We start from the raw sequence: 25,027 nt of genomic DNA, 5'->3' as shown, positions 1-25,027 counted from the left end.
AACTATCTTAAAAATTGATATTTTCAGAAAATATTTGTTTTACTAGATCAAAAATACCGTGAAGAATCTATCCTCCAAATCTCATGGATTTATCTCATACCGAATTTGAAATGTTCTGTCCCAAAAATTCAAACTTTAGGCGCTCATATCTCAAAGAGTAATGGTCGGAAAAAAATTTTCCTGAGAAAACTTTTTCATTTTGATAGCTTAATGATATACAAATCGAAAAACTTTGAAAAATATCACGAGTAGAAAGTTCATTTCTAGCCTTTGTACAGCCTTAACAATAGACCACGAAAATGTTGAAATTCAATAACAATAGGCGACAACTGGAGGGCTAGAACTTCACCTGTCCATCCATTGTTTTCGGCGGCCACGTCTCGTTTCTTTTACCCGATAAAAGTGACTTCCAACTACTATACTGAAAGCATCCATTGCTTGCGTGGTCTCATTATCATGGATACTGATATAGACTATATACTGTAAAAAAGGAGATGTTATTTTATACTCTGTCCAAATTGGCATGAGCTCTAAAGGATTAGGCCGACCCTCCTACTACTCACACACACAAGCGCAGTCTCCTTTTGTGTGTGTGTGTGTGTGTGTGTGAGTAAAGGGACACTCTGCCTACCTGTATACTACGTAGTATACATAGTATATCAATGGCGCAGGTAGGCCGGGGAGCGAGGGTCGGCTTAATCTTTCAGCGCTCATGGCAGTCTGGACAAATTATAGAAAATCTATATTATATAAATATTTACCCAAGGGAAGCAGCAAATATTCCCGCAACGAAAAGTCCTGGAACTCCTCTATAGCTGCCAAGAGATGACATCACATATAGAGGGAGTAGTTGATCTGAAGCGGAAATTACCTGGAACATTTTTGAAGTTGAATAAAAGAATTGAAAAACACAGAAAATAAACAGTTTAAATAGAAACATAAATGAATTGTTTATTTTCTGTGTTTTTCAATTATGGGAAAATTCCACAATATCAATTCTCATTCAACAAATTTCATCATTAAATAAACGATATTCAATTGAGTTGAAAAAAATCGAAAAAATTGAGTGAGTATACTCACTTATCAAATTAATAAGGCATTAAGAAAATTCAAGTTTAGTTATCAATCTTCTCTATTACATTAAGTAACAATAAATCATAGATGTAAGAGCAATCAACTTTGGAAATATATTGTGAGGTTAATGCAAAAAAGTTGGCTTAAAATTGTGATTTCAGTAGTTTTTCTCTAAATTTAATATGACTGGTAGGAACTACTCAAGGAACTTTGAAAGAACACTACGGTATTATTTAGGAGTACTGGTCAACTTTATTGATATGATATATAATTCATTTTTCACGTTTCGTGCTCATAGTTTGTAAAATTTCATGAATCTATTGCCACTCTGCCCTATAATGTTTTTAATCAAACTGAGTGATATGTAGGAACTCACACCACTAGATATGGGGTCACAACCACTGTACTCTGCATACATAATCATGCCAGTGTAGAAGTTGATGCTCAAAATAACTGCCAGGCTTATGCTGCTAACCCATAATGCCCTGCAATCAATAATATTAATAAATGCTTTACTCAACCAATAAAAAGTACATTACAATTACATTGAAAAACACAAACGCATTTCATAATTATTATTAAACATTCAATAATAAAATAATAAATAAACAGAGCCCGATGTGTAGATGACTATAGATGAATATAAATACGTACGAATAATATAATATTAAAAAAATAAATTAAATAGGATATAAATAATGGATGATAATAATAATAAAAGGAAAGTGCTTTTGAAGAAATATTAATGGTTCATCCCTCTTTAAGCATAATGCTTGTGCTGAGGGATGAGTCGCTCAACAATAATAATTAACTTTATCTTGGACTACAGTAAACTAGAACACATTCAAACAAACCGGAATATCATTCAACAAAACACAAACCAACTACAACAAAATAAACTAAAAATTCCCTCAACAAAACTAAAATAAACTAATTCAATTGTGTTCCATTTTAACACTATTTGTTATGAATACTGTAAACATTCGTACCATAATACTTGACAATACAAAACAACAAGAAGAATTTTTCAATCAACAAAGAACTCTTTTAACAAAACTAAATTTACAATCTATTTTGATAGAAACAAAATCATACCTATTTATATCTAATCAAATCTTATAAAAGAAAATAAATAAAATCATTTTCTTCATTATTATATTAAAATTGTTCTTTGAGAGTCACTGAAAATTAAATGAATCTGGTATATAAAAACAAAATAATGATAATGGACACAGTGAAAAAACTAACAGAATGCATAAAAAGAATTAAAACATTATTTTTGATGAATTTAATTGATGAAGGAAATTGATGAAGTAGTATTTCAATATGATTTTTTATAAGTTTAATTATTATGGAAAATCACTTGAACCCTTTTCATATTTTTGAACTGGTTTCGATCACTTAGGCCTATGTCATTGGACAGTCTTGAAAATGGCATAGGTGCTCAAAACTAGTTGTGTTTTGATGGAACATATTATAAAAAGGCTATTGGTAATTTTCTATGTAGTAATAATTAAAGGTAAAATTGATAGGCCTATAGGCTATTTCTTAGCTAGAACGTTATTGCTTACAAATATTCGAAGCCACAATTATGACAGCTTTTTTAGAATTGAATATTTGATTAAAATTACTGAATTATCAATTATTTCAATAATTATTATTGATGACTTCAAGAAATCTACTTGAGGACTATATTCCAAAAAAATCCTTGATATTTGGAGAAATTAAACTCACATTTGAATGACTAGTTTAAAAAATACGGGAATAGCCTATCAAAAATGCTGGATTCAATGAGAAGGAGTGAATAAGATGGAGAAAATGAAGAGTAACGAGTTGAAGAAGGAAGAAAAACTCAACAAAATACCTCTAGATAGTAAAATCCTACTATTGAGAGGTCCACGTTATAATGGCAGTTGAGAAAGATAGGAGAACAGTGTTGCTGATTCGCTGACTTACCACGGTCGCACAATCTATAGTTATAATACCGGTATAACTGATGTAATATTAATTGTTAACTCTTGTGATAAATTATATTTTATTCGGCAAGAAAATATATTTATTAATGATTTGATAAATAATAATTGAGATGAAAATATTTTGTTGATTTTAATTCTATATTTTTGGAAAACGATATGGCAACGTTGTGAAGGTAGAAAAAGACAGCGCAATATGCTTTGTCGAATGATAGCAATACCAATCTTAATCAAATACTGCCATTATAACGTTGTCCTCACAATTTATAAGGGAAACCATCCACTGGAACCGTATTCAACCGATCCGTTCGGCCGTTGGATCGGACGAATCTGCCGGCCATCAATTCGGCCGAATATGGTCGTCCATATGGAACCGTTTACGTCAGTCTAGTTCAGTAGTTGAATATTATTGCCAATATTATTGAATTAACTACTATCATAGCCACAAAAATTTTTTATAAACAATGATTATTTTGAGATTTTGAAAATTGAATGAACAAATATCCACTAAATTAGTTACGGTAATCATTACGATAATCTTACCTTCAGATCTTATTCTTTTCAAATGAGGGAAAGTGGATTGAAATGTTAATATACCTGTATTATCTAAACTAAAATTCCTCACCCTGTCAAACTATATGAAAGTTCCGACTCAGCAAAATAATTCATTGTTTTTTTCTCAATTAAAAATATGATGGTGCCCCAAACAGGACTTTTAGTCCTCGGGGTACTTGAAATTATTTATTCTTCTATTGATGTAGATCAGCTATTGTGATTTCTTTGTACAACGTGTAATTGTATTATTTTATTATCTTTATTTTTATATTTTGCAATATTGTTGTGATGTACTCTACTTTTCATAATTTCTGATTATGTATAATGTATCAATTAGAGGAATAAATGAATTTATTATTATTATTATTATTATCCCTGTTTGAGGTTTTGCTTGACCACCCTTTCCCTGGGCTCCGACCCCCAAGGAAGAGTGACAAGCGATTTTTCCAGAGTGACTGCTCCACATGTCCATGTGGTAAACAATCATACTGGGTCCGTTACCATTAAATCGTTCGCTCTGAGTAGACGTAATGAGCCAAGAATGACAAACAGCCTTCTGCATCTGACCTGCAAGCACAGCAGCAGGTCTCTCACAGGCTGGAATCGTTCTAAGGTTGGCCAAAAATGAAGGTCTCATGCCTCCCAGTACACCTACAATTCACCAACACCAATTCACCTACAGTACACCACCATTCTCACAGAGTAGCCTGGGTTTAGCCTACGCAGCTTCATTAGTAGGTCATGATATTTCGTCTGTTTTTCCTCCTCTTTGATGACAATGTTACCCTCGGCTGGTGCTGAAAACTCAATGACATACATTGTCTTCGAAGTGATGTCAAGGAGGACAACATCAGGCTTTGTGGCTCTTAAAAGCCTGGTGTTAGAGAATGAGTAATTCCAATAAATTCGGCACCTCTCATTCCCCACAACAGATTCAATCTCCCCTGGGGCATAAGGCAGCACTGGTGTTTTGTCGATACCATATGAGTGTCTAAGATGGTAATAGAGCACTCGCAGATCAGCATTATGTCTATGGATGTAGCCTGCAGTTGCATGCACAGAACAAGAAGACAGGATGTGCATGATCGTCTCTGGTGCTCTATGACACACCCTGCAACTGATATCAGCAACATCCATGTGCATTACTCTGCTGCGGTATGACAATGTGTTGATGACACCATCTTGACATGCCAGTATGAAACCCTCAGTCTCAGATTTCAGGGCTGCTGACTTCAGAAAAGCAAAAGTCAGTGGCTTGGACAAGCCTTGCTCCTCAACATGCCTGTAGAAAACACCATGCAAGGACTTGTCCTTATGTTGCTGCAACAGGAGTCTGGACTCAGCAGTCTTTATTCTAGCCCTGAGCTGATTAGGCTCATGCTCCTCCTCCCGATCAGAACGAAAATCGAGACCAAGGGTATCTGCCGGATGCTGTGCTGCCTTATTATTATTATTATTATTATTATTATTATTATTATTAGTTCAGCAATCTTTGTCCACAGATTCTTTTGAACATCACGACGATGAAACTACTTGTTGACTCATTTGACTTGGGCACAGAATAAATATGTATTCTGTCTCGCATATCCCACAATGGAACATTCTCTTTAACCAAACTTATCAACTTTGTCCATAGTTACAACTTTATGAAACATAACAACTTCAAAAAACAAGACTGTTAAACAATTATTTTGGGTTAGGAACACTTTGTGTTTTTTGTCTCAGCTCGACTAGCTAGTTCAGCCGGATAGAGCCGGAAAATCCCATTCAATTCGGATCGAAAAATTGATCGACCGGAGACGGACGTATGAACATGTTGCAATGGACAAGCATCTATTCCTTTCTTTGTTGAGGGATTGTTGGGTCACGTTCGGTAGTTTTCGGCCGATGATAGTTCGGACGAAAACGGTTCTAGTGTACGGTCCAGCTAATACCTTCAATTAAAATTCATTCCATTCACACATTTTCTATTGTTGAATTTAATCTCTCACTATGGCTGATGCTCTCTAGAATAAAAATGTTTTTTTCTAAGAAGCTCTACACTATAGTGCAAATATCAATGTTTGGATTTGGATTTGCGATTACATTACCTTCTAGCCTGATCCAATGTTTCCACCGTCATATACTTCTGAATAGAGGCTTGGTTGGCACAGTACATGGTGGCCCAATAGAAAGTGCCTCCAATCACAACTGACCACACACTGTGTCTAACTCTTGGGTCCGGATCCATTCTGAAAATAATTAATTTCGGTATTATAAATATAGACATAGACTTCATTCAATTCTATTATTTTAAGAATATAATTGGTTGTTGGTTATCCATCTTGTTTTCACTATTATTATTACTATTAAATTTTGTCAAGCTTTGAAGTGAAAAAACACTCACATTCTTTGATGTGGCGACGTCCGTATCGTGCTGGTATTGCACATTTTCAAGTCAAACAGAAACTGAAGTGTTTAAGGTTATGAGGGTGGAATTTGGTGAGAGTGGGGGTGGAGGGGAGTTTTGGCGGTTAATGGAGGAGGATTTAAATGAGTTTGTCAAACAGGGTGTGGGAGGAAAAGTTGATTTGGCCATTCAGAATATTGTTTGGCTGTTGTTTGGTGTGTTTGTATATTTCAAACTGTTCTAGTACATTTAATTTTTTGTTTTTGTGGGAATAGTGGAGTATTTCGAGGTTGTTGTCTATGTCAGGGTGTGTGTGGTCAGTGGAGATAATGTGTTCTGCAAAGGTGGAATGGGGGGAAGGATGGGTAATGGCTCTTGTGTGTTATTTGAATCTTATATTGAAATTTCTAGCTGTTTTACCTATGTAGAATTTGCTGCAATCTTTACATTTTAGCTTATAAATTCCTGCTCTATTACGTCTATTATATTGATTTTGAGAGGTGTTGTGTGGGGACAAGAGTTTTTTCAGTGAGTTTTTTGTTCTGTATGCAACCTTGTATTTCATTTTCTTGAATGATGCTGCTATTTTATAAGTTTTATTGTTGTGGTATGTGAGGGTGACGAATGCTGTATGATTATCAGTGTTGTATTTGTCTGAGTTTTGCGGATTGTTTTTGTTGTTTTTAAAAATTAAAACACTTCAGTTTCTGTTTGGCTTGAAAATGTGCAATACCAGCACGAAACGGACGTCGCCACATCAAAGAATGTGAGTGTTTTTTTCACTTTAAAGTTTTACAAAATTTAAAAGTAATATAATTGGACTTGAAATTTGGAGGATTAATAAATTCAAGTGTTACCATACAGTTCATCTTATTACCTTTTATAGCTTCACTTTACCTTTTAATAAGTTCACCTTATTAATAGTTTATTTGATACGATCTACAGTTCATACATGCGAGAAACATTATTCTATCAACTATAAGAACAGCTATAACTTTTTGATAGCAAGCAGATAGCCTATGATTTTTCAATTTATATTAATAATTAGAAATCATTTCCTGTTCATTTTAATCAATTTAATTTTTCAATCTCTATTGCAATAAACGAATTAGATAGAATAAAATCAAAATGACTAGATGTACTTACACCATGAGTTCAATCCTGTTTGACTCCACGTTTTGTTGGAATATCTTTGAGAATCCTCCAACTAAGTTATTTCCAAATACAACTATTATCACAATTGATGCTACCAAAACCACTGCTTGGAACGTATCTGCCATTATAACTGCTTTCATACCTCCCTGGAAAAAATTGAAATATTTTAATTAGAATAAAGTTTGCGTGTCAACTAAAATTATGAAACTAATCTACCACTGGAATATCCGAATTTATCGTGATTTCAATGTTAGTTGGTTAAATTTCGCACTCAATTTTAACCGGACCATTAAATACATGGAACTTGAATAAGCCTTCAGTATAGCATTGTGCTTGTATAGCACTGTGTAATAAGCTAATAAAATGTATGTATTAAGGTGCGTACATATATACGCGCCTCCAACACGCTCCGCACTCGCTCCGCAGTCGCTCCGATCATGAACGTTACGGGAGATGTTAGCTCTTCTCGCGTTCCACTCTTGCTCCCCGGTCGATCATCAATCGATCTGCTCGAGTGACGTTCGATTGCGGAGCAGAGCGAAAGTCTGTACGCACCTTAATACGTACCTGTATTATAAACAGAGTCGCTCATAAATCAAATTTTAGTAGCAGTATTTTGAGAGATTGAATGCTATTTTTTTGGCTTGATGGTATTATTTTGGGGTTTGCAAACTATAGAGACTAGTGACTCATATTATAGTCACTTTATTTACACTTGAATAATTGTTAACTCACTTAATAATTCATTATGATATGATAGTAGATTTAAGGTCGACCTAACATATACACCGTGATTCAAAAAGAATACCACAACTTTGAAAATCTGTATTTAAGGAAAAATAATAGAAACTTGGGTTATAAATCAAAATGAAAAGTATTAACATAAGTTTTTCCCCACTAGAAAACAAGTTCACAAATGTTCAATGTGATTTACCAGTTTTAGTACATTTTTTATGGAGGCAATGGATCGGCCGCCAAGCAGCTTGAGACAGAGCACTTCATCACTGGCTTCCAAGAAGCCCTGACCTCACCCCCTGCTATTTTTTTCTATGGGGTTACGTTAAAGATAAAGTGTATCGACCGCCTCTACCAGCTAACATTGAGGAGCTCAAACAAGAAATAACAGCAGCTATACAAACTGTTACGACCGATATGCTACTGAGGGTGTGCAACGAGTTCGAGTATCGTATTGATACCCAGTATTGATATCACTCGAGTGTCTGGAGGGGTCACATTGAACATTTGTGAACTTGTTTTCTAGTGGTGAAAAACTTATTTCAATACTCTCCATTTTGATTTATAACCAGAGTTTCCATTATGTTTCCTTGATTGAATACAGATTTTCAAAGTTGTGATATTATTTTTGAATCACGGTGTATTTTATCAAAGCTTCTCCTGGGAAGCATTGTACTGTATCTTCAATTTTGTTCATAGCAGACTATATAGGACTGTAGATTACTCATGAACCAGTCTATGGTCAACTAATCAAATTATATCAATACCTTCAGTGACAAGCATTCCTCTGTATATTTATAACTGTGTTTAGTGAATTAAGAACTGAATAATATATAACACTTTATGGTTGACTAATCAGAAGACTTCACAGAAACTATTAATGTAGTCACTGTATTCACAGACAGACAACCGACAGTATTGTCTTTTTTCTTTAGGGCTTCTTTTAAATATAAATAAACATAAATATCTGAGTACCCTTTTTAAAATTATTTTGTCATGAAATTTTTCGGCTATATAATGCCATTATCACTGATAATACTAGTATATTTATATTCATATTTAAAACCGACAGTATATTTATTTGCTGAGGCTGATGTCCACTAGCCCACATGAATTCTAGGCTTGTGCGTGAGATGAGATGGATGTATGCATGATGATGATGATTAAGATGATGATGATGATGATGATGATTATTATTATTATTAACCTATACTATTAAACGAGCAACTTCTGTTTAAATGTTTAGATGTTTATATGTTTGTATTTCACCGGATCTCAAAAACGGCTCTAATGATTCTCACGAAATTGAGAACATAGTAGGTTTATAATATAAAGATTCGATTGCACCAGGTCTCATCCCTGAGAAAACTCGCTGAAGGACATTAAAAGGATAATTATTATTCATCCTTTGAAAAACATCTGATAATAATTATTTCGTTGTCTGTTGGTGATGGAAGTGAGTGAGTGAGTTCATGTGTTTGGGACTGTGTCAAAATTATGACTCAGCTGCTGAACTTTTGTGATTATTCAATCAGGTACTTAGTGCCGGTTGCAAAAAAGCCGGGTTATTTTTAATCCTGATTAAATTCCAGTAGATCCATCTTTTTGAGATGGTCTTCTTTGATTTGGTTCACGTAAAGTTAATTAATTTCTTATTTTGTAATAATTTTTTATGCTTTTGTACTCCAGAGCGAAGCTCGGTCCCCGATATTTATTATTATTATTATTACTATGATGGGAGAGGAGATTTTCAATATTTTAAAGTGTTTGGACGCTGTTTTCTGGCTTTTATATCAATCTTTAAACATTCAAATTTATGAAATTCATATTGGTTATTTGTCTTGAGAAAGTCAATATTATTTGTTGATGTGATGAAAATAACTCCAATTTGGACAGTTGAATGAGCTAAATTTAGGAAGAGAAAAAGTTTTAAGCTTGCGCCTGTTTCCCCTTCTAATATTATATAATGTTTTAACCTAATAGATGAATGAATTAATAGACCTACAGATCCAGGTGGGTTACGAACCATCGGGTGAATATATGTCTGACAGCTGTGCTTTCAGTGAATTAGTGTTTTATTTCTGGTTCAAAATTTTTCTTAATAACTCAATATTTCCAAGTTCTGAGAGTTTATTGAATGTAATCATTCTATTATATTCTTTTTTAATCAAATAAAATTCAAAAATTCTAGTTTATTTATTTCTGGACTGAAAAGTGGACTCAAATCAATTCAAGTGAATCAATTCAATTTTTATTCATTCATAACTCTACCTTCATTGTATTATCATTCATCCCATCATCATCACCTAGGATTAAAATACTTCTAGAAAGTCGCCTTTGTGAAATAATAAAACAGTCAACACTAAATTTCTTAGTAGACCTATTTTTTTTCTATAAATGCCTAGTCTCTGAGAGGCATTGTAGGTAGTGTATTTACAATTCTCTTGAATGTATAAAGAACTGAATTATTAATCACTCTATGGTTTTGACTCATCAAATGTCATCAATACAGTATTTCATGTGACATTTCATATGAGAAGCTTGTACGTACTGACTTAAGGCTGAGCAAAGGCTAAAAATAAACTTTCTACTCGTGATATTTTTCAAAGTTTTTCGATTTTTGTATCATCAAGCTTTCAAAATAGAAAAGTTTTCTTGGAAAAACATTTTTTTTCGATCATTACTTATTGAGATATGAGCGCCTAAAGTTCAATTTTTTGGGACAGAACATCTCAAATTCGGTAAGATATAAATCTATGAGATTGAGAGGATGGATTCTTCATGGTATTGTTGTTCTAGTAAAATAAAAATTTTCTGAAAATATCAATTTTTGAAAAAGTTATTCAATTTACCAAAAATAACTCAACTAAAAGTTATTTTTAGTAAATTGAATAACTATCTTAAAAATTGATATTTTCAGAAAATTTTTATTTTAATAGATCAACAATACCATGAAAAATCTATCCTATAAATGTCATGGATTTATCTCTTACCAAATTTGAAATGTTCTGTCCCAAAAATTTAAACTTCAGGCGCTCATATCTCAAAAAGTAATGATCAGAAAAAAATGTTTCCTGAGAAAAATTTTTCATTTTGATAGCTTGATGATATACAAATCGAAAAACTTTGTAAAATATCACGAGTAGAAAGTTTATTTTTAGCCTTTGCACAGCGTTAACAACTGTATTCACTGTATTTACAATCAACTTATAAAGTACTACATGGTTGATTCATAAATGTTTTACCTGAGAGGCATAAAACACGCAGACAATGTAGACCAAGCTGACAGCTATATAGACATTGAGACCGGTCACGTGACTGAGGGCCAGAGCCGGCGCATAGACGGCCACTGACGTGTACAGGATCATTTGAAACACATACATTGCTGCCGCTATCACTCTCGCGTACTTGTTGAATCTCATCTCCAGATACTGCAATACAAGAAAGAGATTGCATACTTCACATCAGATAATTATACATTTGACTGGAGACTTGTCAATTGCAGAATCTAATCAAATCAAATCAAAATTCTTATTCACAATACAAACAATTGAGGGTCCTGCCAAACCCGAAGGTTTTTCGGCGGGTGCCCAGCTACAGAAAAAAACCGAGTTACAAAAGATAAATGAACTTTGAAAAAAAATATTACTCTTCAAAGATTTTAAATATAAGATAAAAGAAAACAAATAGAAATTGCAAAAATAAAATAAGGAATATACATCAGATTTCGATAGAGAATTAATAAAAAAAGGGAAAATAACGAAAATTTATTACAAAGGAATGAAATAAGAAGGAAAAGGGAAAATTGTTTTACACATGTAATAATACATTTTAATCGTTGAGGCAGGCGGCAGTGAGAATAAAAGAAAAATTTAAAAACTTCAGCCAGCAAAAATGAAAAAAATTCTAATAATGTAAGCATATGCTGTCATTTTTTTAACTTGACGTTTCTTAAATTATGTGTACGTTTGTAATATTATTAGTTCCGTTTTATAAATTGATTGTGCTGTTATTATTGAGATACAACATTACATCCTTCTTAGAGTAGTCACGAATATTTGGAGAAAGTCTGTTAAATAAATAGGGAATAACATAATGTAGGGATCTTTTACCATAAATATTATTGAATCTGGGTACTACATAATATTGACGGAGATTTTGAATTGTAGGGTGAGGGAGGAGCAAGGAGTCTATAGTATAAATTGTCTTTGTGGAGTATTACGATTTTGAAGAGGTAGAAATGTTTGGGCGATAAGGTATGATTGAATATTTGTAAGCTACGTGGGTTGTATGTTGTATGGATCAATATTATCAACATCAGGAATTCTAGTAGTTATACATTTCAATGTTCTCAATTGTATTCGTTCAACTCTAGTCAGAAAATGTATATCTCTCACTTAAGCTAAAATACAACTGACATGTTAATAAGGAAAATGCTAGCTGTCATTATTTATAGTATACTATAATAAAGGAAAGAACTGGTTTATACACATACGGGATACGGATTATGTTTGATGCATCATCACATTCTGAACTACTGAACTGATTAACTTGAATTTGTGCATATAGATTCTTAATAAATGTGGATGTGACAAAAAAACTGTGTTTTTACATTTTCATGGAAAAAATCCACTCATTCAACAAATTTTATTATTAATCTGGTTGAGTTTAGAAAAAAACATAAACTTTTATTGTTCATGAAAATAGATGAGATGGATTCTAAAGGTGCGTACAGACTTTCGCTCTGCTCCGCAACCGAACGTCACTCCAGCAGGGCGATTGATGATCGACCGGCGAGCAAGAGTGGTTCGACCGGGGAACTCGAGAAGATCTAACATCTTCCGTAACGTTCATGATGGGTGCGTGGGCGGAGCGACTGTGGTTCGATGGTGGTACGAGGGCGGTACGAGGGAGGAGCGTGCTCGGTGCGGGTTGGAAGCGCGAATATGTGTACGCAGCTTTACAGGATTATGGAGAGATCAAAAGAATATTCTTAATTTTTGAACGTTTTTCAACGCTAATCATAGTAGTAGTCAAAAACTAATTCGGTCAGTAGAAGGTATGCAATAGGTTTGATTAACTACTTGTTAAATTTATCTATACTACTAGCCGTCAGGCTCGCTTCGTTCGCCATATCCGCCTAGCCAGGGGGCTCCGCCTGGATCGTCCAAAAATGAGATAAGCGGACTCGCTTCGTTCGCCATATCCGCCTAGCCAGGGGGCTCCGCCTGGATCGTCCAAAAATGAGATAAGCGGGCTCGCTTCGCTCGCCTGCATTTTTCATTTGAGCATTCTTCATTCTATCAGAAAGTCAAAGTCAAAGTATTTCCTCTATATATATATATATATATATATATATATATATATATATAAGTTTATCAATAAATAAATTACTTTTTAAAAAACAATTTTATTCATTACAAAACATTAAAAAGTTTAACATGAGGTCCGTTCGCTATGTGCGCTAGCAAGGAACTGAGGAACTGAGCTCTGAATACAATATTGTCTTCCACTATGACTATGCTGACTAAACAAGTTAACTGTGATTCTATGCAGTTTTCACTTATATATATATATATAATATATATATATATATATATATATAATATATATATATATATATATATATATATAGATAATAATAAAGTAAAGAACTGGCTTATGCTTATACACGTACGGGATAGGAAAATTATGTTTGACGCATCATCATGGCTAAACTACTGTACTGATCAACTTGAAATAATGCATATAGATTCTTAACCAACCGAGGATAGTTTTAGGCCTATTTTAAATCCTTCAAGATTCCATTACCGTACGTCAAGTTTTAAAATAGACCCTTGCGGAGCACGGGTTACCTGCTAGTCTTGAATATCATTATGATCCATTCAATTAAAAAGAATAAAAAAAATCATACTAGACACAGAAATGTTGTTGAATTTCTCCATATTGAGGTGGAATGAATGTGATATTGTAATTTCCGCATCTAATATGGAATTATCTAATATATGTGGTGCTGTCAATATCTCAATCGTTCCACCATAATACATTAAACATAGGCTTCCTCATTGATAACAGGAATAAAATAATTTAAAACATAGACTTATTTTTATCATATAAATTTGAATTTGTCAAGAATAAAACTGTACTTTTCCAATTACGGAGAAATACCAAGATATCAATTGTTATTCAACAAATTTCATAAATAATATTATTGATTAATTTTTGACTTAGGGTTACCGGTACCTCGTATGCAGATGTTATCTGCACTTTACGGAACACTGGCAAGTAGAGGTAGGACGTGATCGGCACAACAATCATGTAAGAGACAAACGTCAGCCAAAACTGCGCTCCATAAACGTACATCTCCGCCGGGTTCCCCAGCAGTTCGATTGCTGTAATGTATCTGCAAAGTAGTCAATCACAATCATTATTATTACATTATCATTACATCCATTGTTTCATATACAGTACTTTATTTATTCATTTATTGTATAAAACACTATAATCATAATACAATTATGACATTGGAGGAAAAACTAGGCTAAGCCTGTATTATTTCTCTCCAAAAATTTTGATAAAATGTTAATGTTGTCCAAAAGTTAAGGTTATGTAATCACACACTGCTTCGTCACTTGATTTTCAGTCCAGGAATAATGATTTGAATATTTTGAATTTTGAAGGTTGAATTTATACTCTAAATGAATCACAGAATACATCACAATAAATTAAAAACTCAAGAAATACTGCGCTTGTAGTACTAGCCGTCAGCCTCGCTTCGCTCGCCATATCCGTCTAGCCAGGGGGATCCGCCCCCTGGACGCCCGACGACTGAATCATTCAAAAATGAGATCAGCGGGCTCGCTTCGCTCGCCTGCATCTTTCATTTGAGCATGCTTCATTCCATCAGAAAGTCAAAGTACTGAGAAAACGCAGAAAAGCTGAGAAAAACATTGAAAAAACGCTGATTCTGGGCGTATCTTTGGCGTTGTTTCAAATTCCTCCTAACACAACATTATTACACCCCAGCTGAGCTTCTGTAGTAAATTTTAACATTATCTGTTCATTTGTTCTCGATAAATCTGAGAAAAAGAAAAAACGCTAATTTTGGTCGTATCTTTGATGTTATTGCAAATTGCTTCTAACACAGCATTATTACACCCTAGCTGAGCTTCTGTACTAAATTTGAGCATTTTCTGTTCATTTGTTCTCGATAAAGCTGAGAAAACGCTAAAAAAAGATGGAAAACGCAGATTTTGGGCGTATCTTTGGAATTTTTTCCAAATCCTTTCTTAGTGCGCCTCTAAAGGGCCAACGTAACGTTTTTGGTCCGGTAGATTTTTAGTTCTGTGAGTGAGTGAGTCAGTGATTCAGTCAGTCAGTGAGTGAGTGTCATTTCGCTTTTATAGTGACAACCAGATAAGAATAAAAATCAATTCAATATTATCATTCTTTGGCTTCTTCTTATTTATTGTGTTCAATATTTCACATCTGTTATAAATTTATTTAAAAATCTAGATTATGTCTTAAGAAATGATGTAAAACTTCTCCATTATGTAGGTGAAAAAGTGATTACACAAAATATTGTCAAATCCTCAGTTTCCACTGAAGATGATGCCAAAAATGGCGTTGATACTCGAGTCTGGTTTTAAATAAACTGATCTTTGTGGATTTGCCAATTTTGTGTAATCACTTTTTCACCTAATAAATTTATTTTTTAACTACCGTACGTTGAATCAAACCTTTATAAAACTGGAGAATAATTGAAAATACTATAATTTTTCGTGGAATAGGATAGAGAGATTGAATAGAATAATTTTTCATTTGAGAGATACCAATAAAATATTCTAAAAACAATTGAACATTACAGTATAATATATGTACAATGAAAATAGAAAATAGTAACTCCCAATCACAGTTAACGTTGGTTAGGTCTATCTAGTATGGACGATTACACAGCTGTCCACGGCAAGACGAGAAAAGCGAAGTGCATTCACTCAGCGTCTGTCCTCCGTCATAAGCAGTACAAAATGTAGTCTGATCAAAACTTTGTGTTAATCATGGCTTCCATGCCAGCTTTATGCTTTTTTAGTATTTGGCACTGGAACCGTTTGTTCCAGTAGCATTTTTAGTTTTTTCCGCCTCAGTAGTTGCTTTAATTGAGAAGAGAGAGAGTATCAAATTGTCACCTCACAATGGAGATTTTCCTCCTATAACCGCTACTAAAGCGGTCAAAGTATGGATTCATCAAAGTACCGTATGGGATCAACGTACGAATTCATCAATTTACGGGTTCATGAACGTGTGTCTTTAAGCCGCTGAGACGCCTCTGAATCGATGACCGTCCTAGAAGCTTGGGGTATGCTGTTTCCTGTCCATCTGGACGTGTAAAGCTCGATCACCGAGCCTAGATTCAAATTGAAGAAACAGCTATGAGGTAACAACTTTTTTCCAAATTAAACGAACGTCCCAGGAACTCTGGATGTGACAGAATGGGTTTCAATAATTATAGACTTTCAAAAAGGGAGGGGTGTAAAACGTGCGGAATTAGACTTTTGTTAAATCGTAATTTTGAGATATTATTGGGAATGGATAGATTACTAATTTTATTGATTTTGGTTTGAGTAATAGATTTTCGGTTGTATCTTTACATTGAAATGTGAGGCCATATTTTCTCTGTAAGGATCCAGCTGGGAATTTCAGTTTTCTTTAAATTTGTATTTTATTATCTTCTAAACTACTAAAAGTTGAATTAGTATACGAAATGTTTGAAAGTCCCTTATTGATAAATTAATGTTTTAAAATAATTTTCATCTTAAAGTTGTAAAGGATCAAATGAAGTTTCAAGGACCCTAACCTTTTCTAAATTTGTTTTGATGACATATATTTTTGAATAGTTTTTCCAAGGTAGAATTCCGTGATGTGATTTTTTTAGGAATATTTGTCTTTGCTGCTTTCATAGTAATTATAACAATAAAGAATGAGTATGATTAACATTTGATAGCATTTTGATAGTGTTTTAAAAGTTTCCAAGTGTGTTCTGGATGTTCTGAGAGTTTCCTGAATTTTATGTTGATCTTTTCTTAACATATGTATAGTTATTTATGATTAACTTCTGAAGAATATTAATTTATGATAACTTTCAATTCTTCTTTCTGAAATTAGAGTCCTTTAAGCTTCAAATGATTCAATCTAAAACGTTTCCAATGTAAAGCAGCGACAAAGTAGGTTATTACCGGTACCGAATTATCTATATCAGAGATAACTTTCTAAATTTAGTAATTTTATTCTCGGTTTTCATTTTGTAAATTAATTTTGTTGAATTTGACTGTAAGAGGTGACAATATATTTGATATCTTCTCTTTATTTAGTTGTCTCTCTTGTCATTTCTGGATTCCCGTTCTCTAGCACTAGGTATGTTTATCAAGAATCCCGTTTATTAAGTTATATTGTGTGTGCTTCTAAATTCTAAATTCCAAATTAACTTTCTAAATTCATAGCACGGCACAGATGCTAGATAATAAAAATATGTTTTCAGATACAATTAATAAGAAATTTGTGTTTGTTGTTTGTTTTACAAGGATTCCTATTAGTTCAACTTCACATCAATAGTTACATCAAATATTCTCAAGTTCATTCTAAATTCATTTTTATACTTCACAAACGGTTCAAAGAATACGGGCCTCGAAAGAAAAATTCAAAATCTATTTATGTGAAAAAAAAACATGCAGCCTTATTGATTCACAGTCCAAAAGTCGACTCACTCTTGTTTGTATAGCATGGAGCTAAGAACCATAATATTGCCTTCTAAATTTATTGTCTAAATTCAATATTTTTTCAAATTTGGCTTAGTGGTTTTGTGTTTTGTTTCGGTTTTGTATATGTTTGGACTTTTTAACATCAAAATGAGCTTTATTTCGAAGTGAAAAGTGTAAATTTAAAGTATTGTGCTGACTATAACCTTAGTGTCCGGTTTCCCATTAGGGAACTTTGGACTATATACGGCGAGGTGGAACTACACTTGGGTCTCCCCACCATTCAAAGCCATACGCTAATAATATAAATAATTGCCTTCACGAAACGTGATAGAACACACTTTTCATCTTTGTACATTGGAGATCTTCTCGCTTTATCAATTAAATCCGCGACCAGATTTTCAATTCACAAAATAATATTTCAATAAAATTGAATGGATTTTGATGTCATGTATGACATTACCTATTTTCAATTTACAACTATTCTACAACTTCAAATAGTTTTTGTATAAGAAACTTTATTTGTAATAGTTTTTTATATTTTATAGGGTTTGCCAAAAAATAATCCCTTCAAGAACGAATTCTTGGAAAAGTCATACAGTATAATATTATTATAATTCATTTATAAATAAATTGTATTATCTTATAAGTTGATAATTTTGATCCTTACCCAGCAGCCAAAGACATGGCCATGGGAATAGTACCCATAGAGCTGCCTCCCAACAGAAAATCAGCAGACGTTTCCAATTTTTTCCCGAAAAATCCGTAGAATGTTCCAATTCCACATGATACGACTAGCATTGCAACAACCACCGAATAATCAATCCAGTGAAACCTGAAAATCAATAACATTCAGTTATTGTATAAAGTTGAAAAATCTGGTGTGGCGCACTCACACAACTTTCCTTACCATTATGAAAATTGATCACCTGACGCTAGTGTTCACGCGCATCTCAAGTCTACTATTATTCAAAGATCTGAGCCAGCTGGTGACAGGATAATAACGCTGGAAACACACGAGGTCTGCTATCTCTTCATAGTGAATCATTTAATAGAATCAACAGTTGCCAACAGTTTGAAATTGAAATAATCACATTTTCTCGAATTTCGAGTTTATTTTCAATGTTGGGTGGTAATGTTACTGAACATTAATTGTAGAGATTTTCATGCTTAATCTTTTCCACTTGAAATTTTTCGTTTAAATTGTATCTGAAGCCTGATAATTGGGAATCTAAAATCAAACTTTGCAAAGATGGGGCGGAGCTCCTGAGATTTTTACAGAGATGGGACTTGTGGCAGTTGATATAGCTTATCAATGACTATTTTAGATATAAATTTGATCAAAATCGTTGGAGCTGTTTTCGAGAAAATCGCAAAAAACCTTGTTTTTGACAACATTTTCGCCATTTTAGCCGCCATCTTTAATTGAATTTGATCAAAATTGTTCGTGTTGGATCCTTATATTGTAAGGACTTTGAGTTCCAAATTTCAAGTCATTCCGTTAATTGGGAGATGAGATATCGTGTACACAGACACACATACACTCATTTACACACACACACACCACACACACACACACACACACCACACACACACACACCACACACACACACACCACACACACACCACAACACACACACACACACACACACACACACACACACACACACACACACACACACACACACACACACACATACAGACCAATACCCAAAAACCACTTTTTTGGACTCAGGGGACCTTGAAACGTATTGAAATTAATTTTTTTCGTAAAGCAATACTTTCCTTACCTATGGTAATAGGCTATGGTATAGGGCGTTTATGTCGCAACTTTTACTGTTATCTGAAGCCGCTAGCTCATGTAATTCTTTTCGTGAAGCTGTGTGACACTGGTAGTCTCTCATATTGTGCCGTTTATACACTCTCATCCCAACAAAACAGTAAAATTCGATAATAATCAGCAGTAATCGGCTTGAGATAACAGTAAAAGTTACGACATAAACGCCCTATACCATGGGATATCTACTTACGCTATTGTTTCTCTATGTCTGGGCTAACACCCATAAAACCAAGATCTACGAAACCTTTCTTTAGACCTTGTTAAAACTGGAAAATCTCTCAAGAAAGATAAGAGAAAGAAACAAATTTCAATTCACCTGTTGTCTGAGACACCGAGAGGCTCACACGTTGTGGCCGAGGGATGCTCTGGGGATGCCGAGGTTGCCGCCAGTTGGCAAACCCACAGCCAGACCCAGGTCACGATGGAGCGCGCGGAAGTTCGGCTGAGCATGGTGGGTTACTCTCGCAGGACAGTCAAGCTCTCTGGCTACCTCCAGCTTTTCTTCTTCTCTGTAATGCACAAAAAAAACACCAATCACAATCAATCATAACGTAAACAATAACAGGGATACTAATATTAAAAAGATACGCAATAAAAATATTGCAAATAAGTGAAATATTTCTAAAGTTTTTAATTTATTGTGATACATTCTGTGATTCATTTAGAGTATAACATCATAGAGAAACAATAGTGTAAGTAGATATCCCATGGTATAGGGAATTTATGTCGCAACTTTTACTGTTATCTCAAGCCGATTATTGTCAATTTTTACTGTTTTGTTGGGGTGATACTGTACGAACGGCACAATTTGAGAGATTACCAGCTTCACACAGCTGCATAGGAAAGAACTACGTGAACTATCGGTTTGGGATAACAGTAAAAGTTGCGACATAAACGCCCTATACAATGGGATATCTACTTATGCTATCGTTTCTCTATGATAACATCAACTGAATTAAATCACTGTCGGTTCACGACTCTTCCCTGCTGATAAGTTATGAATCTCAATCATGATTACAATACTAGGATGAAGATTTTTGAGGACCACTTTCTATTTGATTTAATTTTAATTACTTTTTGTGTTTTTTATTGTACAAAAATATTATTCTTATGTATGAGTTCCTGTAAGAGTATGTAGAACTGACAGCAGATTGTAAATCATATTGTTTTGTTTTTCATGAGGAATAAAAATGTTTTGAATTGAATTGAACCTTCAAAATCCAAAACTTTCAAATCATTATTCCTGGACCGAAAATCAAGTGACAAAGCACTGTGTGATTACATAATCAAGAATGGTTTGTATGAATATTTTTGGATTGAAAATTCTGTGGAAATCTAGAGGACATAACCTCATTTTGGACTTTTAATGTTACCTAAATTTGGGAGAGAAATAGTACAAGGTATTCTCAGTTTTTCCTTCACGATCTCTGCTCCATTGTAGAAAGAATAAGTAAAGAATAATAAAGAATAATAATAATAACCTTAACTTTTGGACAACATTAACATTTTATCAAAATTTTTGGAGATAACTAGTACAGGCTCAGCCTAGTTTTCCTCCAATGTCATATTTATATTATGATTATAGTGTTTTATACAATAAATGAATAAATATTATTGGAAACTAGCACGTAACCCGTGCTCCACAAGGATCCAATTGAAAAACTTGACCAACTGAAATCTTGAGAAATTTAAAATAGACCCATAATCATTCTCGGTAAATTAAGAATCAATATGCTAAATTTCAAGTTAATCAGTCCAGTAGTTCAGACGTGATGATGCGTTATTCGTTAATTTCCTATCCTGTACGTGTCAAAGCTACGTGTGAAAGTACCGTACGTGTAATTAATTATTTTCTTTATTCCATTATAGATGAAGATAAAAGTGAACAATATTTGGGCTACTAATATTATTGAAAACTAGTTAACAATAACATGGCTTAAAAACTAACTGTAAATAATTATTTTCAAGTGCGTCTGGTGAGTTGAGAGTGCATAATAAAATATGGAACGGTACTGGATAATATTTTATCTTATTTCAATATTAAACAATAATGAAACAACAAAATATGGAATGCGGTATCTCATGATGATAAAATATACTGTATACGGGTACATGATACAATAATTCTTCTTATAAAAGTATGTAGAATATAGGCTACATTCTAAATGTGGAATGAAGTTCCACTAAAAGAAATTCTCAGCCTTAATAATGCCTGAAAAAATCTAAGATATTATAATAAAATATTTGTTGAATAGGAATTGCTTTGTGGAACTCTTCAGTCTTTTTTTCAATTACAATAAACTACCCTACAATGTGGTTTCTCGTTTATTGTTATCCTCACAATAGAATAAGTCAATTTATTTACATTGTTTTTTTCACCTAATCCTAATATTTATATGGAATTTCACCGTATTTTCAAAAGATTCACAATATACATCTTTTGATCTTTACCATATTTTCAAAATAATATTTTGCATTTGCCAATCCTTTACTATGGCTCGTTTAATAAAACTTCTGTTTATATGTTTGGATGTTTAGATGTTTATATATGTTGTATTTCACCGGATCTCGAAAACGGCTCTAACGATTCTCACGAAATTCAGAACATAGTAGGTTTATAATAGGAGGATTCGATTGCGCTAGGTCTCATCCCTGGGAAAACTAGCTGAAGGACATTAAAATGATAATTATTATTCATCCTTGGAATAACAGCTGATAATAATTATTTCGTCGTCTGTTGGTGATGGAAGTGAGTAAGCGATTTCATGTGTGTGGGACTGTGTCAAAATTATGACTCAGCTGTTGAACTTTTGTAATAATTCAATCAGGTACTTGGTGCCGGTTGCAAAAAAAGCCGGGTTATTTTCAATCCTGATTAATTCCAGTAGATTCATCTTTTTGAAATGGTCTTCTCTGATTTGGTTCACGTGCAGTTAATCAGGATAAAAATTTAACCGGCTTTTGTGCAACTGGGCCTTTGTGAGGAAAATTTTTGCATTCCTCTGGGAATTAATCTCAATTTACTGTGATAAGATAGAACATTTCTGTATGAATGTTATGATAATTTCTTCTTTCGTAATAAATTTTTTATGCTTTTATACTCCAGAGCGAAGCTCGGTCCCCGATATTTATTATGAACGTGAACGTTTCACGCAATATCTCTAAAATATTTTCAAAAGAATATTTGGCGTTTTGCAATATTATTAACTGATGGAATCGTTTAAATGCGTTTCACAAGGAATAATTTGTAGCATCTGATTCTGGCTATAGTAAAGTCCACGTTATAATAGCAGAGAAAGATAGGTGACCAACGTTGCCGAACCTCTGTCTTGTCAATGCCTTCTATAGACGGTAGCTGATACAGGTTTATTGATGTAATATTTTTAACTGTTCATTCTCGTTCAAAATCCTATTATATTAAGCGAGCAACTTCTGTATTTATATATCTGGTTATTTTTATATATGGCTATTTTTATATCTGGTTATTTTGTTCAACAGATTTCGAAAACGGCTCTAACGATTTTCACAAAATTTGGAACATAGTAGGTTTATGATATAAAGATTCGATTGCTCTTGGTCTCATCCTTGGGAAAACTCACTGAACGACATTAATAGGATAATTCATACTTGGCTGAAACAGCAGTGGATAGTAAAAAAGTGAGTATGTGAAAAATCAAAATATCTCATCCCCGAAATTCATAAGATGACGTATAGCCAGCTGTGTAATATAAACACGATCATTTTGGAGAATTGTGTTCTATTTATCAATAAATAAAAATAACGAGCGAGGATCGGTGCCCCGATATTAATCAATTATACTTTATCAAGCAAGAAATTATAATTTTCAATAATTTCATAATGGATTTTCACAATTAAGATGAAATATTTTGTTGATTAATTATCAATTATACATTTTTAATAGACGATCTGGCAACAGAGCAAAGCGAGAAAGAGATAGCACTATCCACTTTCTTGAATGAAAGACAAGGATAGCAATACCATTGCTAACCAAACACTGCCATTATAACGTGGACCTCAGCACAGCATCTGACGATAGTTGGCATGTAACATGCAATTAATTTATTTGAAATTTACGACGGCAACCAAAGTGATTCAGCCTCAGCAAACGAGCGAAGAATTGCAACAAATTGAATCGTACCAGTTGTTAGCATCTTCAGCCAGAAGCAACCGGTTGAATGCGCTGCGCTGTCAATTGTTTCATGACGTACTGACTCTATTAATCAATCGACTCTCACTGCATGAAAGCAAGAATTAAGTCATCTTCAATAGCCAATGCCATAAATCTGGGCAGTCTTATTTTTTGTATGACATATTTATACTAGTAGTAAAACAAAATAAAACTTGTAGCACCCTGTATTTATTAAAAAACTTAAAATAAGTTCAACTATTTTAAGTTTTTTAATAAATAAAGGGTGCTACAAGTTTTATTTTGTTTTATTAATTTAAAAGCAGCCCATTTCAATAACTGTTTTATACTAGTAGTTCTGTGAACAGTAGACCTCGCGCTCAGTAAGTTACATTGACCTATTGTTATGTTTTCTAAAAAATTAATAAATAATTCATCAATTAAAATGCCTAGAAAAAATCCTAAATGAACATAGAACTTTCTGTCCTATCGTAGCGTGACGTGTCGTCCCAGAATTTGAGTGTGAGCGCTGTTATCAGGTCTGGCTGCAACTGTCTACAACCATAGAGAAACAATAGCGTAAGTAGATATCCCATGGTATAGGACGTTTATGTCGCAACTTTTACTGATATCTCAAGCTGATAGTCCACGTAGTCCCGAGATGCTGTGAGACGCTCGTTGTCTCTCATACTGTGCCGTTCATACACTCTCACCCCAACAAAACAGTAGAAATCAACAATAATCGACAGTAATCGGCTTGAGATAAAACAGTAAAAGTTGCGATATAAACGCCCTATACCATGGGATATCTACTTACGCTATCTTTCTCTGTGCTACAACGTTGATGGAAAGATACATTTTCAAGATATTCGATGTTTTTGAACGGGTAGTATTATAGTGAACTGTCTACTAACGTTAATGGAAAGATACATTTTCAAGATGTTCGATGTTTTTGGATGGGTAGTATTATAGTGAACTGTCTACTAACGTTGATGGAAAGATACATTTTCAAGATGTTCGATGTTTTTGAACGGGTAGTATTATAGTCAACTGTCTACTAACGTTGATGGGAAGATACATTTTCAAGATGTTCGATGTTTTTGGACGGGTAGTATTATAGTCCAGTAGACAGCTGATTTATGATGAATAATATTCTATAGTCTGATTTTTACGGTAATATTGGCGTATGAAGGATTCTCGTTTTTCCTTTTATATTATCCTTAAAATGCAAAATTTCCAAAAACCTTGTATATACACGACGCGCAATTTAAAAAGGAACATACCTGTCAAATTTCATGAAAATCTATTACCGCGTTTCGCCGTAAATGCGCAACATAAAAACATATAAACATTAAAACATTAAGAGAAATGTCAAACCGTCGACTTGAATCTTAGACCTCACTTCGC

The 25,027-nt window shown here is 33.6% G+C and overlaps 1 protein-coding gene across 2 annotated transcripts in view; it reads right to left on the bottom strand.

Moving 5' to 3' along the window:
• LOC111058888 (sodium-coupled monocarboxylate transporter 1) overlaps window positions 1-25,027 on the bottom strand; it is a 56,930-nt gene that overhangs the window by 19,576 nt on the left and 12,327 nt on the right. For both annotated transcript variants that reach the window (XM_039425311.1, XM_039425312.1), the window contains exons 2-9: window positions 19,790-19,982; window positions 18,304-18,468; window positions 14,125-14,284; window positions 11,127-11,312; window positions 7,138-7,292; window positions 5,693-5,833; window positions 1,451-1,559; window positions 762-871 (exon numbers count right to left, since the gene is read on the bottom strand). In XM_039425311.1, the coding sequence (XP_039281245.1) occupies window positions 762-871; window positions 1,451-1,559; window positions 5,693-5,833; window positions 7,138-7,292; window positions 11,127-11,312; window positions 14,125-14,284; window positions 18,304-18,468; window positions 19,790-19,923 (1,160 nt within the window). In that variant the 5' untranslated portion in view covers window positions 19,924-19,982. The remainder of the gene's footprint in view (window positions 1-761; window positions 872-1,450; window positions 1,560-5,692; window positions 5,834-7,137; window positions 7,293-11,126; window positions 11,313-14,124; window positions 14,285-18,303; window positions 18,469-19,789; window positions 19,983-25,027) is intronic.

This window comes from Nilaparvata lugens, chromosome 3 (genome assembly GCF_014356525.2).
Source record: "Nilaparvata lugens isolate BPH chromosome 3, ASM1435652v1, whole genome shotgun sequence".
Lineage (NCBI taxonomy): Eukaryota > Metazoa > Arthropoda > Insecta > Hemiptera > Delphacidae > Nilaparvata > Nilaparvata lugens.
This window is presented reverse-complemented; position numbering and strand designations above follow the sequence as displayed.